This window comes from Lepidochelys kempii, chromosome 25 (genome assembly GCF_965140285.1).
Source record: "Lepidochelys kempii isolate rLepKem1 chromosome 25, rLepKem1.hap1, whole genome shotgun sequence".
Taxonomy (NCBI): Eukaryota; Metazoa; Chordata; order Testudines; family Cheloniidae; genus Lepidochelys; species Lepidochelys kempii.
The window spans coordinates 18,178,912-18,191,403 of record NC_136404.1 but is presented as its reverse complement, the minus strand read 5'-3'; the positions used below and the strand labels follow the sequence as shown (position 1 = coordinate 18,191,403).

The 12,492-nt window shown below is 59.3% G+C and overlaps 1 protein-coding gene across 1 annotated transcript; it reads left to right on the top strand.

Annotated features, from left to right (window-relative positions):
• The first annotated feature begins 7,140 nt into the window (after window positions 1–7,140).
• On the top strand, window positions 7,141–12,206 carry GDF15 (growth differentiation factor 15). Its single transcript, XM_073323670.2, has 2 exons — window positions 7,141–7,450; window positions 10,841–12,206. Exons 1-2 carry the CDS (start codon window positions 7,141–7,143, stop codon window positions 11,617–11,619), a joined length of 1,089 nt encoding a protein of 362 aa, XP_073179771.1. The 3' UTR covers window positions 11,620–12,206.
• The last annotated feature ends 286 nt before the right edge of the window (window positions 12,207–12,492 follow it).

The following is a 12,492-nucleotide window of genomic DNA, read 5'->3' as shown; positions in this document are numbered from 1 at the left end:
AGTTCCTCACCCCCTTACTGGACCCCAAAGCCGTGGAGGTGTACAGCAGGATGACAGGGCCGGAGGCAGGGGACTATGAACTGTTCAAACAGGCCCTGCTCCGTGAGTTTGGGCTGACCCCCGAGATGTACCGGAGAAGGTTCTGGAGTCAGCGTAAAACGCCTGAGGTCACCTACCTACAACTGGTCAACCGAATGCAGGGATATGCCCGCAAGTGGACAGCTGGGGCCCGAGCTAAAGAGGACCTGCTGGACCTAATCGTACTGGAGCAACTGTATGAACAGTGCCCTTCCGACCTGAGGCTGTGGTTGGTGAACAAAAAGCTCGAGAACCCCCAGCACGCAAGGCAGCTGGCTGACGAGTTTGTGAACAGTTGGTCAGGGGGTAGCAGGGAGAAGTCCCAAAAGAACAGCCCCCCCCCGATGCAAAGAGAGTATCACCATGGGACCTCCAAGCGGGGAAATGTGGAGAACCCCCTCCAAAGGGGAACGCCTGGCGTCGGGCCCCTCCGACCCGCTCGAGGGGACCAACGTGACCTGAGCTGCTATCACTGTGGCCAGAGAGGCCACTTATGGACCCAGTGCCCCAGGCTCAGGGACAGGCTGAGCAGACCAACCTACCCAGGGTTAACTGGGTAGGGACCCAGCTGGACGAGGGGAAGATGACCCAGGCAAGGGGGGCTGCCAGTTTACCACCTGCTTGGGAGGGAAGAGTACCCCAGGCCAGCTCCGCCAGAGGGCTGGAGGCTCTGGACTCGGGGTGCTCGGTTTACAGGGTGGGCGTGGGGCTGTCCCTCTGGAGAGAGTGCCTTGTTCCCCTGGAGGTGGATGGGCGGAAGGCCCAATGGATACTGGGATACGAGCGCGAGGTGACGCTGGCCCGATCCAAGGTGGTGGCTCCAGATCGGGTGGTGCCCAACACCTACCTGATCCTGACAGGGGTGGGCAGGACCCCATTTAAGGTGCCCGTGGCAAGGGTACACCTGAAATAGGGGAACCAAGGAGGGCCCCAAGGACGTGGGGGTGCACCTTCATTTGCCCACTGAGGTTTTGATGGGGGGAGACCTAGAGGACTGGCCAAGCAACCCCCACACCGCCCTGGTTGTGACCCGTAGCCAGAGCCGGTGAGGGGCACTGCACCCTGACCTTGGGGAGGGTACCACCCCGGAGGCGCAGGACCCTACCCTGGTGGGGAGGGAGCGCCGAGGGGCACGGCTTAGAGAGTCTGAGGCCTCAGACCCGGCCAGTGAGAGGGAACCGGTCCCCATCCCTTCCCCAGCCGCTGAGTTCCAGGCCGAGTTGAGGAAAGATCCCTCCTTACGGAAGCTCAGGGACCTGGCCGACCTCAGCGTGGGACGGACCATGAGGAGAGGCTGCCAGGAGAGGTTCCTGTGGGAGAAGGGGTTCCTGTACCGAGAATGGGCTCCCACAAGGGAAGTAGAGTCCTGTGGGATCAGGAGGCAGCTGGTGGTCCCCCAGAAGTATCGCCGCAGGCTCCTGTACCTGGCCCATGACATCCTCCTCGCAGGGCAGCAGGGAATCCGGCGCACCCGGCAGAGGTCGCTACAGAACTTTTACTGGCCCGGGGTCTTTACCACTGTCCAGCAGTATTGCCGATCCTGTGACCCCTGTCAGAGGGTGGGGAAGGCCCGGGACAAGGGGAAAGTGGCTTTGAAACCTTTGCCCATCATCGAGGAGCCTTTCCAGAAGGTGGCCATGGACATCGTGGGGCCTCTCAGCAGGACGACCCGGTCGGGGAAGAAATACATTCTGGTGGTGGTAGATTTTGCTACCCGCTACCCCGAGGCAGTGCCCTTAGCTTCCATCGAAGCAGACACCGTGGCCGATGTGCTCCTGACCATTTTCAGCCGAGTGGGGTTCCCCAAGGAAGTCTTGACAGACCAAGGGTCCAACTTCATGTCGGCCCTGCTCCGGTGCTTGTGGGAGAAATGTGGGATCTGGCATGACTAGGCCTCAGCTTATCACCCCCTGTCCAATGGGCTGGTGGAGAGGTTTAACGGGACGCTAAAGATGACACTGAAAACCTTTATGAACCAGCACCCGCAGGATTGGGACAAGTACTTACCTCACCTGTTGTTCGCGTACAGGGAGGTACCCCAGGAGTTTACTGGATTTTCACCTTTCGAACTGTTATATGGAAGGAGGGTGAGGGGCCCCCTGGACCTGATGAGAGACGAGTGGGAGGGGAAGGCCACTCCCCATGGAGAGTCAGTGGTGGAGTATGTCCTGATCTTCCCGAGAGAGACTGGCTGAACTCATGGGCCTCGCCAGGGAGAATCTGGCCAGAGCCCAGAAGAAGCAGAAGGTCTGGTATGACCGCACGGCGCGAGCCCGTGCCTACGCCACCGGGGATCCGGTGATGGTTCTCATCCCCATGAGAAAGAACAAACTACAGGCCGCCTGGGAGGGCCCTTTCAAGGTTGTCAAGCAGCTCAATGAGGTAAACTATGTGGTGGAGCTGTCGAACCGGGCGCACCACCGCCGGGTGTACCATGTGAATATGATGAAGCCATATTATGCCAGGGGGAATGTGGTGTTGGCCGTGTGTGGACAGTGGGAGGAGCAGGGAGATGACCCTTTAGTAGATCTATTCCCTGGGACCAGAGCTGGTTCCCCCCTGGAAACAATTCCCCTCTTGGATCAGCTAACCCCTGCCCAGCAAGCTGAGATCAGAGGGGTGCTGCATCCGTACCGACAACTGTTTTCCCACCAGCCTGGACGCACTAATCTGACTGTCCACTGGGTGCAGACAGGGTCACACCCGCCAATAAGATGCTCCCCCTTCCGAGTCACAGGGAAAACTGCTCAGGACCTGGAAAGAGAGAGGTCTGGGTCATGCTGGCTTTGGGGGTGATCCAGCCATCGGCCAGCCCTTGGGCCTCGTCGGTGGTGCTGGTCCCCAAAAAGGACGGGTCGATCCGGTTCTGGGTGGACTATCGGAAACTCAGTGCCATCACTGTATCTGATGCCTACCCCATGCCTAGGCCTGATGAGCTCCTAGACAAATTGGGAGGAGCTCGATACCTTGCCAGTAGCCCTTTGTAAGGTCCATGGTGGTAAGTGCCGCTGGATGCAGATGCCCGGCTGAAATGGGCCTTTATCACCCCTCTGGGGCTCTGAGTTCCTGACCCTGCCTTTCGGCCTCAAGGGAGCACCGGCCACCTTCCAGCACCTGGTGGACCAGCTACTGAGGGGGATGGAGAGTTTTGCCGTGGCGTATATTGATGACATCTGTGTCTTTAGCCAGACCTGGGAGGACCATGTGTCCCAGGTTAGACAAGTGCTGGACCGACTCCAGGGGGCTGGGCTGACTGTAAAAGCGGAGAAGTGCAAGGTGGGGATGGCGGAAGTATCTTATCTGGGCCATCGGGTGGGAAGCGGCCGCCTAAAGCCGGAACCCTCCAAGGTGGAGGTGATCAGAGACTGGCCCGCTCCCCACACCAAAAAGCAGGTCCAAGGCTTTATTGGGTTGGCAGGATACTATCGAAGGTTTGTGCCCCGCTTTAGTGCCATAGCTGCCCCCATCACTGAGCTATGCAAGAAGGGGAAGCCAGACAAGGTGGTCTGGACCAAGCAGTGCCAGGAGGCTTTCCGGACGCTGAAGGAGGCTCTGGTCAGTGGCCCAGTTCTGGCAAACCCAGACTTTGACAAGCCCTTTGTGGTGTTCACTGATGCTTCAGACACGGGGCTGGGGGAGGTGTTAATGCAGGAGGATGAAAAGGGGGAGAGACACCCCATCGTGTACCTGAGCAAGAAGTTGCTACCCCCGGAGCAACACTACGCGGCCATCGAGAAGGAGTGCCTGGCCATGGTGTGGGCCCTCAAGAAACTAGAGCCCTATCTCTTCGGGCGACACTTCACCGTGTACACCGACCACTCTCCCCTGACCTGGCTGCATCAGATGAAAGGAGCCAACGCCAAGCTCCTGAGGTGGAGCCGGCACCTGCAGGATTACGACATGGACGTGGTCCACGTGAAGGGAAGTGCCAACCTGATAGCGGATGCGCTGTCCCGGAGAGGGGGCTTTGAACTTCCCCAAGTCACTGGTCAGAGTGACCCCGCTCAGTTCAGTCTCGAAGGGGGGATGTGACGCAGCAGGGAGGGGGGAGTGTTGACCTGGGGATGTGGCAGGGGAGTTTCACTGGGGCTGGGAGACCTGAGAGCCTGTCACCTGAGCCGGGAGGGGAGGTAACACCTCTGCCCGGAAAACTGGACAAAGGCTGCAGGAGAGAACCTGCTGGGGGGGGTTTGGTTTCAGTTTGGTGCTGGGTGGTGGAATGCAGGGAACCCCAGGGCTGGGGTCTAAGCTCCCTGCCCTCCCCCCACCCCCCAAAGGACTTAACCAGGACCCCTCAGTTTTACTCACAAGCTCTGTTTTAGACTGTGTTCCTGTTGTCCAATAAATCTTCTGTTTTACTGGCTGGCTGAGAGTCACAGTGAATCCCAGGAAGAGGGGTGCAGGCCACGGACTCCCCCACACTCTGTGACAACCCCCTTGCCCCCCCGTCTGTGCCTCCCTCCAGCTGAAATGGGCCTTGGGGGAAGATCGTGGCCGGGGGAGGCTGCCCCCCGTGCGCTGTTTGTGGTTCCCTCCTCTGAAGAGCACCTTGCGTAGTGCACGGGGGGGAGCCACTTCACCTCTTTCTGCCTTGGCCAGCCCAGCTGTGAAACTAGGTACTAGAGCAAGACTCTGGCTAGGCACCAGCTCTCCTGGGCTGCAGACGAGCTCCCTTTGTTTAGGCAGCTGGAGCCAAGGGAGTGGTGTCATTGCCCATCATCCCTGGGCAGGTGCCTGGTCACCCACCTGCATTTAGCTTCAGTTCCTGCAATGCTGGAGCCCTCCATGTGGAAGCTAGAAGTGTCCTTTGTGGGCACTAGAGGGCGCCCTTCCCCTGCATCCTGTACCCGTCCGGGGAGGCTGAAGCTGGAGTTCTGGCCCTTGGTCCTGTCCCGGCCGGGTGCAATGGCTGGTGCCTATGGGGCGCACACACCCTGGGGAGAGGGAGAGCGGCTCACAGACCCATCAGGACCATTCTTCTTTCTTCCGGTTCAAGTGCAGCCCTGCTCCGCCCCAGCACAGACTCCCACGCTGCCCACAGGCCGGCTTCGCTTCTCGGGTGGTGCCCACCAGGGGCTGCAGGTCGCTTTAGGAAATGGCCCCAAATTCAAGTATTTAATAGGAGGCCTCTTGCATCTTTGCCAGCTGAGTGCAGGCCCAGGCGTGAGCAGCTGGAAAGGGAGGCCGGCGCTCGCAGAGGAGGGGAAGCATACTTCGAAGAAGCAGCTTCTGCCCTGGCACTCGCTCCCAGGGGGTGGTAGCCACGTGCCCAAGGACGGAGTCTGCCCCAAGTTCAGCCAAACGACTGGCTCTAGGCCAGGCTCGGAGCGTGGCAGGCACAGCTGTCCTGGGGCGGGTCTGGGTCACAGTGGAACCAGGAATTCATCGGCCAAGATTTTCAAGAGCGACTGGTGACGTTGGGCACCTCCATTTCCGACAGGCCAGCCTGAGACTTCTCTAGGGGGATCTGATTTCCAGAGCACACTAAGCCCCCTGCCCTTGCACCCGGGAGCTTTTAAAGCAGTGCAGTTTGGGCACCAAGCGTTGGGTGTGGGTCTGTGTCCTGCTATCCCAATGTCAGGGACCTGCACCTGTATTCTCCCTCTCGGCTCCTCTCTCAGGCAGAGCCCCAAGTCTCTCTCCCTCCTGCGTGAGGGTGCTCGGGCTGCCCAGCCCTCTGGTTACGCTGTGATCGTGCAAGCCAGCCAGGCTGTGCTTTGCCTCCTCTCTGTGGGTGCCGACCAGCCTCGCACTCCAGTCGCACGGCACCATGGCTCTGAGCTGCAGAAAGCATTACAGAGAGAACCACCGGGAGCCAACACAAGGGCAGACCCGCTGAAAGGCTTCCCAGTGCCAGCCTCGCACCCTGGCAGGCGTCAGTTCTTAAACCCACCACAGGGAGTTCCTGTAGCTCCGAGTTCACAGCTCTCTGCTGAGCACCGGACCCTGGGCTGGGCAGATCAGCTGCCGTTTACAGAGACGGGGCCTTTGATCTCCAGGCTCTGGGAACAGGTAATCAGCAGCCAATCACACTCCTCAGGGTGATGTTTCGAAAGCCTGGCTTTTACACAGCGGGAAGTGGGGAATTTGCAGTAACCTCTGCTGGGGTATTTCTTAGGAAATCCACTTAGCAGTTACCGCCTCAAAGCTCCCTTCTTCCCTGGCACAATGGAAGTGGCGCTCGCTGCCCCCGCCCCCACCCTGGTCTGGTCGTCCCTAGAGGAGTTACCCACAGGCCCAATCCACAGGAAGACACACCCACTGCATCTTGTACAATGGACTTCAAGGGAACAAAGAAACTTCAGCCAGGGTCTCCCGAGGCCATTGCAGGAAATTGCCAGATCTGTCACACCTGCTTCCAGCCTTCGAGGCAGCACTGCGCTTACATGGCACTAGGGTCAGAAATGCACAAATTGGCAGCAGTGTTAACAGGAAGGCGGGAAGGTGCTGGCCTTGCTGAGACTTCCAGGCAGGCTTGGGGTGGGTTATTTTCTCCAAACTGCTCTGCCAGGCTGCATACCACTTCCCCCGCCTCCCCCACCTCTCTGCACCGGATGGACCCCCAAGCCCATTGCTAGCACACCAAGGTCAACTGAGAAAAGGGGACATGGAGGGCAAATGTTTAGTTCGAAGAGCCGGCCATGGAGAAGCATCTCTTGGTTCTTAGTCATCGTTGCCGTCTCCATAGCTGCAAAACACATCACAAATCCCCAGGCCTCCGCGCTGTCCAAGCTCTCCCATAAAATTTCAGCCGAGGGCCCTGGGATGGGAGGGCTGCTCTTCCACCAGGGCTGATCTTCCCCAGGCCGGGGGACAGGAGAGATTCCTGCTGCATGTGTGTTTACTGCTTCACACAGTGACGTAAGGCGGCGAGTGAGTGGGGGGGGGAGTGGAGGGATGGGGAGGGCGGGCAAGATTCAGCTCAGTATAAAGCCAGGTCTGGTCCATTTCATTCATTTCTCTCTCAGAGGCTGATGAAAGCTGCATGTCCAGAGTGTGCTATAAATATAGACCGAGATTGCACAACCTCGGTGCTGCTTCCACTGCCTGTCCTATTGCACAATGCAGAGCTCAGGGCAGGACTTCAGGTACGCCGCCACCTGCCTGCTGCTGCTGCTGCTCTCCAGCGTGGAACCGCGGCCGCACGGATGGGCTGAGAACAGGCTTCAGCTCGAAACAATCCAAAGGGGCATCCTGGATCGGCTGGGGCTGCAGGAGCCCCCCGTGCTCCGGCAGAGGCTGGACCAGGATGGGGTGAGGAGAGCGCGTCAGCTCTACAGGGAGAAACTCACCCAGCTGTGGGGGAACCGGAGCAGGGAAGAAAGTTGGGCGACAGCCCCACCCAGGACGCTTCACCTCCTGACTCCAAAGTGTAAGTAAAACCAACCGAGCGGGAAAACGCCCTGGCTGTCTGAGCCCTGGGTCAATGGCGCAGAGCCTGGGGAGGTCAGAGAAGCTCCCGTGCTGGAGGTTTCCAACGGAGGCTGGAGGGGTGCGACCCAACAACTCCTGGATCTTGGCAGGGGCTTGGCCTGGCTGATCCTGGCAGCCCCTGCTAACCTCTGGCTTTCTGAGAGTCGAGCGTGTCCATGGGCGCCTGGGCTGTGCCTTCGGTTTCTCTCCGAGCAGCTGCGGAGAAACTTTCGAAGGTGCTGCCCTGACCTAGAAGCCCAAGTTCCCTTGACTCCACTCCAGAGGTGCTCTTGAAAATGCTGCCCCGGCCCTGGGCGTGCAGAGGAACCTGTCTGTTGTGCCCCGGGAGTCCAGACTGGGGAGAGGGCTGCGTCGTTCCCGGGAGTCCAGTCTGGGGTCTAGCAGAGCTGGGCAGTGGCCACTGTGCTGGGTGCTTGGTGTTGGACTGGCCCCGTGCAGAGCCAAGGGGGGTTGAGGGCCCCTTAGACGACCTGACGCTGACTCGCCGTGTCCGAGCTCGTCTCCATGCTGGTGGACCCGCACGTGGGAGATGGAAGCCGTGTGTGCTGCACCGGGCACACTTCAGCCACAGCAACTGGCCAACTCGTGCGGCTTGGGTGGGCAGGTGGGGGCCGGGCCGGCTATGTTATTTATTAGCTTAAGAAAGACATTGTGGGAATGTGGAGCCATCGATTTGTGCTTGTTACTGACCTGTGCAATCGTGGGAGCGTTTTCCTCCGGAGGTCCCTCTGGGCTCGGTCAGGTTGCTCTCTGTGGGGCAGGGATTGTCTCCCCTTGTGCGGCGGCCGGGGGCTCTGCCCATGGAGAAGGCTGGTGAGCACCTTCCCCGGTGGGAGTGCTTTGCTCCTGCATGGGCAGTAGCGGCCGGGAGCACGATGGGTGTAGGGACTGTAAGCCAGGGGCCCTTGGCCTGTGCTGACCTTCAGAAAGGAACAAATGGGACTCTGCCCAATCCTTGTTTTTCCAGGTGTCTTGAGGGAGCACACAGGAGTCGTGGGGTCCCTCTTCCTCGCAGGGCTCCAGGTGGTCAGGCAGCCCTGGAACCCAGCTGCCAGAGCGCGTCCCCTTCCCTTAGCCTGACCTCCTTGCTGTGGAGGGGGTCTCTGTCCTCTGCCCGTTTTCCTTAGCAAAGTGCTCCCAGGGCTGAGCCGCGGTAGAAGGGCTGGGGCAGATTCACATGGGAGCAGCTGCTGTGAAGCCTTTTCAGAATTGGCTCTTCCTTCAGCTCTGCCTGCTCCACGCTGACACCAGCCGGCTCCTGCAGAGCGGGGTCCGGCCGGCACCTCTGGCACCAGGGCTTTGCAGCCGCTTGCTTTGCTGATTCAAACTAGCCAGAAGCGGCTTGGGCCTGGCTCTTTGGAGGCCCATTAGTGAGGGCTGAAGCTGGAGATTTGGGTCCCAAAAGCATCTGCAGGTTCAGCTGGTTCCCCGAACATTGTCAGGACCTCTGGCCGAGCAACAGTAAGTCTCCTGCCCTGGGCTCTGCCTTGCCTCTGGGCCCTTCCCACTGCCCTGGGGAACAGAAAGATGCCAAGATGGGGCACTTTCTAGACTGTTTCTGGTTCCACTTCTGCCCCTGGCTACGCTTTTGTGATACTTGGTTTATTTACAGTCCAGCTCCTGGAGGCATATGGCTTTGTGAAAATCTCAGCTTTCGTGTATCCGTGAAAAGGGAGCTGGTTTCTGGTGGTCCAATGGGCCTGGGACTCCAGCGTGGCTGACTGCGCTGATGGAGGGGGGCTGGAACCAGAGAGCAGCCCAGGGGCCTGAAGCATAAAGGACAATGAAAAGCCTCCAGCAGCCATTATTAACCCCTGATTTGGGGCCTGACTCCTGGGTTTTGTATGGCCAAGGCTGGCGATGCTCCCAGGCCAGGAAACGTGAGGTAGGGCAGGGGAAAGGGAAGGGACCAGAGTTTGCAAACCTCTCTGATGGCTGGGTCAGGTCGTGTGCTCCCCCGTCTACATGCCGGTGTGTGGGACAGGATTAGAAGCACCCCAGGAGTGAGGGGCTGAAAGGCCCATTCCCATGCACTGCGTGGGATGGTCCCACAGTTACTGCACAGGGCAGGGGCAGGGCTCCTGGTGTGTGTTTCCGGGTCTGCCCCAGAGGTGTTGCAAACTGGCTCTGGTCCCCGTGGCCTGATCCCAGAGGTGACGAGCGCCTCTGACTCCCATGCACCAGGCCAAGGATGTCACTTGAAGACTCCTCCCCATGCAGCCAACCGGCAAACCCTCCCCCACCCCCTCCAAGTGGTGCCCAGGCCTCGTGTTGAGCTCTCTGGCACACACAAGCGTCGCCCTGCGCTGCCCCATCTCTAGGGTGCAGAGCCCACTGGCCTGGCAAGACTGACAACCCACAGCAAGGGTTAAAGTGGGTCCCCCGAGTGGTGGTCCAGCTGTTACCCTGGCTCGCGCAGAGCAGAGCCAGGGGAGCTGGGCGTGTTCGGCCAGGAGCAGCCGCACGCAGTTTGGTGTCGCTGCTTCTGGATGTGTGTTTTGGCCTTTAATCATCAACGCTGTGGTTCTGTTCGGCTGACGCTGAGTGGGGGACAGGGTCAAACGGGTCCTGCCTGGCCCAGCTGAACTGGCTGCGTGTTGAGAGCGCCGCAGCGTTTGGGACACAGGCGAGTTAATGGGCCAAGGGGTGAACGCAGCGTTATGACACTAGGGCACAGCCAGTGCTGGGGGAAGGCTGCTGCCGGTTCCTTACTTAGCATGAATGTTTTGGGGTTTATTTTTTTGGGGGGGGGGGGGAATTTCTACTCATGTTTGCTCCATGGAGGGTGAGGCCCTAACTTTTACCTGGGGCTTGGGGTAACACTGGGCTAAAGCACTGGGCTGGCATTCAGGAGACCCAGCCCTGCCCGCCACAGCCTGCCTCTGTGCCCTGGGGCAAGTCCCTGACTTTCTGCCTCAGTTTCCCCAGCTATGAAATGGGGATCACCCGGGAGTGCTGTGAGGACCCAGCTATTAATATCCTGGTGCTGGACCCCTGCCAAACTGCGTGCGTGGAGAGCCCCAGGCCGGGTGGCTTAGAAGGGTTTCCACACAGTGGTACAGCGAGCACATGGCAGTCGGGCCCCTGGAGCGGAGGTGGGCAATCCTCACTCTGAACATTGCACTGCCACGGAATGGCTGGTACGTACACGTGTACATGTGCAGCACATGAGGATAACACGTGTGTCACATTGCACGTGCAGCCTCGGATGCCGGGGGGGATCTGAGATGCTGGCTTGTGCCGGGGTGGGCAGTTTGTAGCAGGACCAGAAAGTGGCGGTGTGGAAAAGCAGCCCCTATTAACCCTTCGCTGCCTCCTCTCTCTGCAGTGGAGCGCCGGACGGAAGCCTCTGCTGGCAGCTCCTGTTACAATCTCGTGCTGTCCCGGACCGAGGCCTTCCACCAGGAGCTCAGTGTGATGAGAGCTGAACTGAGACTCTTCGAGCAAACTCTCAGCACTCAGGATGTCTCTAGACTCAATGTCTCCTGGCCATCTCGAGTAGAGATCTACCAGCTGCCGGAGCATGGGCAGCACAACGGGCATCCCAAGCTCCTGCATTCCTATACCCTCGATTCCAAGACCCTGAGCCTCGACCTGGGGGCTGCTGTCCGGCACTGGGCAGTGAGCACGGAGCAAAGGCTCCATCTGCAGCTGGTATTCGCTGCAGATATTTCTGCCTTTCTGGCCACCAACCGAACCAGCCATGGGGCTGAGACGCTGAACCTAGAGGTGGAAACCCAGGGGCACTTGGGCCCCAGGCCGAGGAAAGCCAGGGCGCTAGAGGAAGAATGCAGAAAGAGCGATGGGAAATGTTGCCTCAAGTCCCTCAAAGTGTCTTTCCAAGACATCGGCTGGTCCAACTGGGTGATCGCCCCAAACAGCTACTACATGAAGTTCTGTGAAGGGTCTTGCCCTCACAACTACAAGCCAGCCAGCATGCACACCCAGATCAAAGCCCGAATGCACACTCTGTCCAAAGAGACGCCTGCCCCCTGCTGCGTGCCCGCTGGCTACGACCCCATGGTCCTCATGCACTATGACAGCGACGGGAGACTTGTCTCCACGCTCTTCGAGGACATGATCGTCACCAAGTGTCACTGTGCCTGAGGGCACACGCATCCCCCGGAGCTGCTGGGAGAGGAAGCGACCCTGAGCCATCCAGCTGCCGAGATGAGCCCCCTTACCAGACGCTGCTGGCCCAGCTAGTCCCATGGCAGAGCTGAGAGAGGCAAACACAGTCAGTGGCTCTTAAAGACCTCCCGTCTGATGCAAACTTCCCCTGGGTGCAATGGCATGGGCGTGTTTACAGTCATACCCCTGGCAGTCAAGGCCCACTGCATTGACCCACGCCCTTCCAGTGTCTAGTTCAGTTACCAGAAAACAGGCCTGTTCTCTTCTCCTCTCCCCTGCATCCTGCTCCGCTTGGAACCGGCTGGATGTGGCTCAGGGAACGCTAGTGTGGCCAGAGTCCCTGCAGCCTTGTCGGGTGCAGCACAGTCACCGAGGGCGGGGCCCACCAGTCTGGGCAGGGTCCTGTTCCAGCTGCACCATGGTCACTTAGCCCCCTCCCACTTATTGCCTGGGGAGGTGGGTTCTTCCTCCCGTAGAAGGATAAACCCCTGAGGCAGGTTTCAGCAGGGCTGCTCCCTGGGGGCTCATGCCACCTAACAGTCTGAGCAAAATGTGCACTTTAGTAGGGATTTATTTATACACCCCTCTTATTTATTGCTAACTTATTGGGGTTAGTGCTATGGCAGGGTCCTGGTTTTGTATATTTATAAGAAGACACTGTTGTGATAACGGAATCAAATAAACTTCTCAGCGAAAAGGGCAGGCCTTGGTGCACTCCTGTGTCCTCTAGCGACCCGGGTCCCTTCCGGTTCTGTCCCTGCCAAACAGAGCAAAACCCTGGCTGCACAGAGCGCCTGGGGCAGATAGCTGCTCTGCCCGCAGCGCTGCTCTGCCCACCCGCCCATCCAG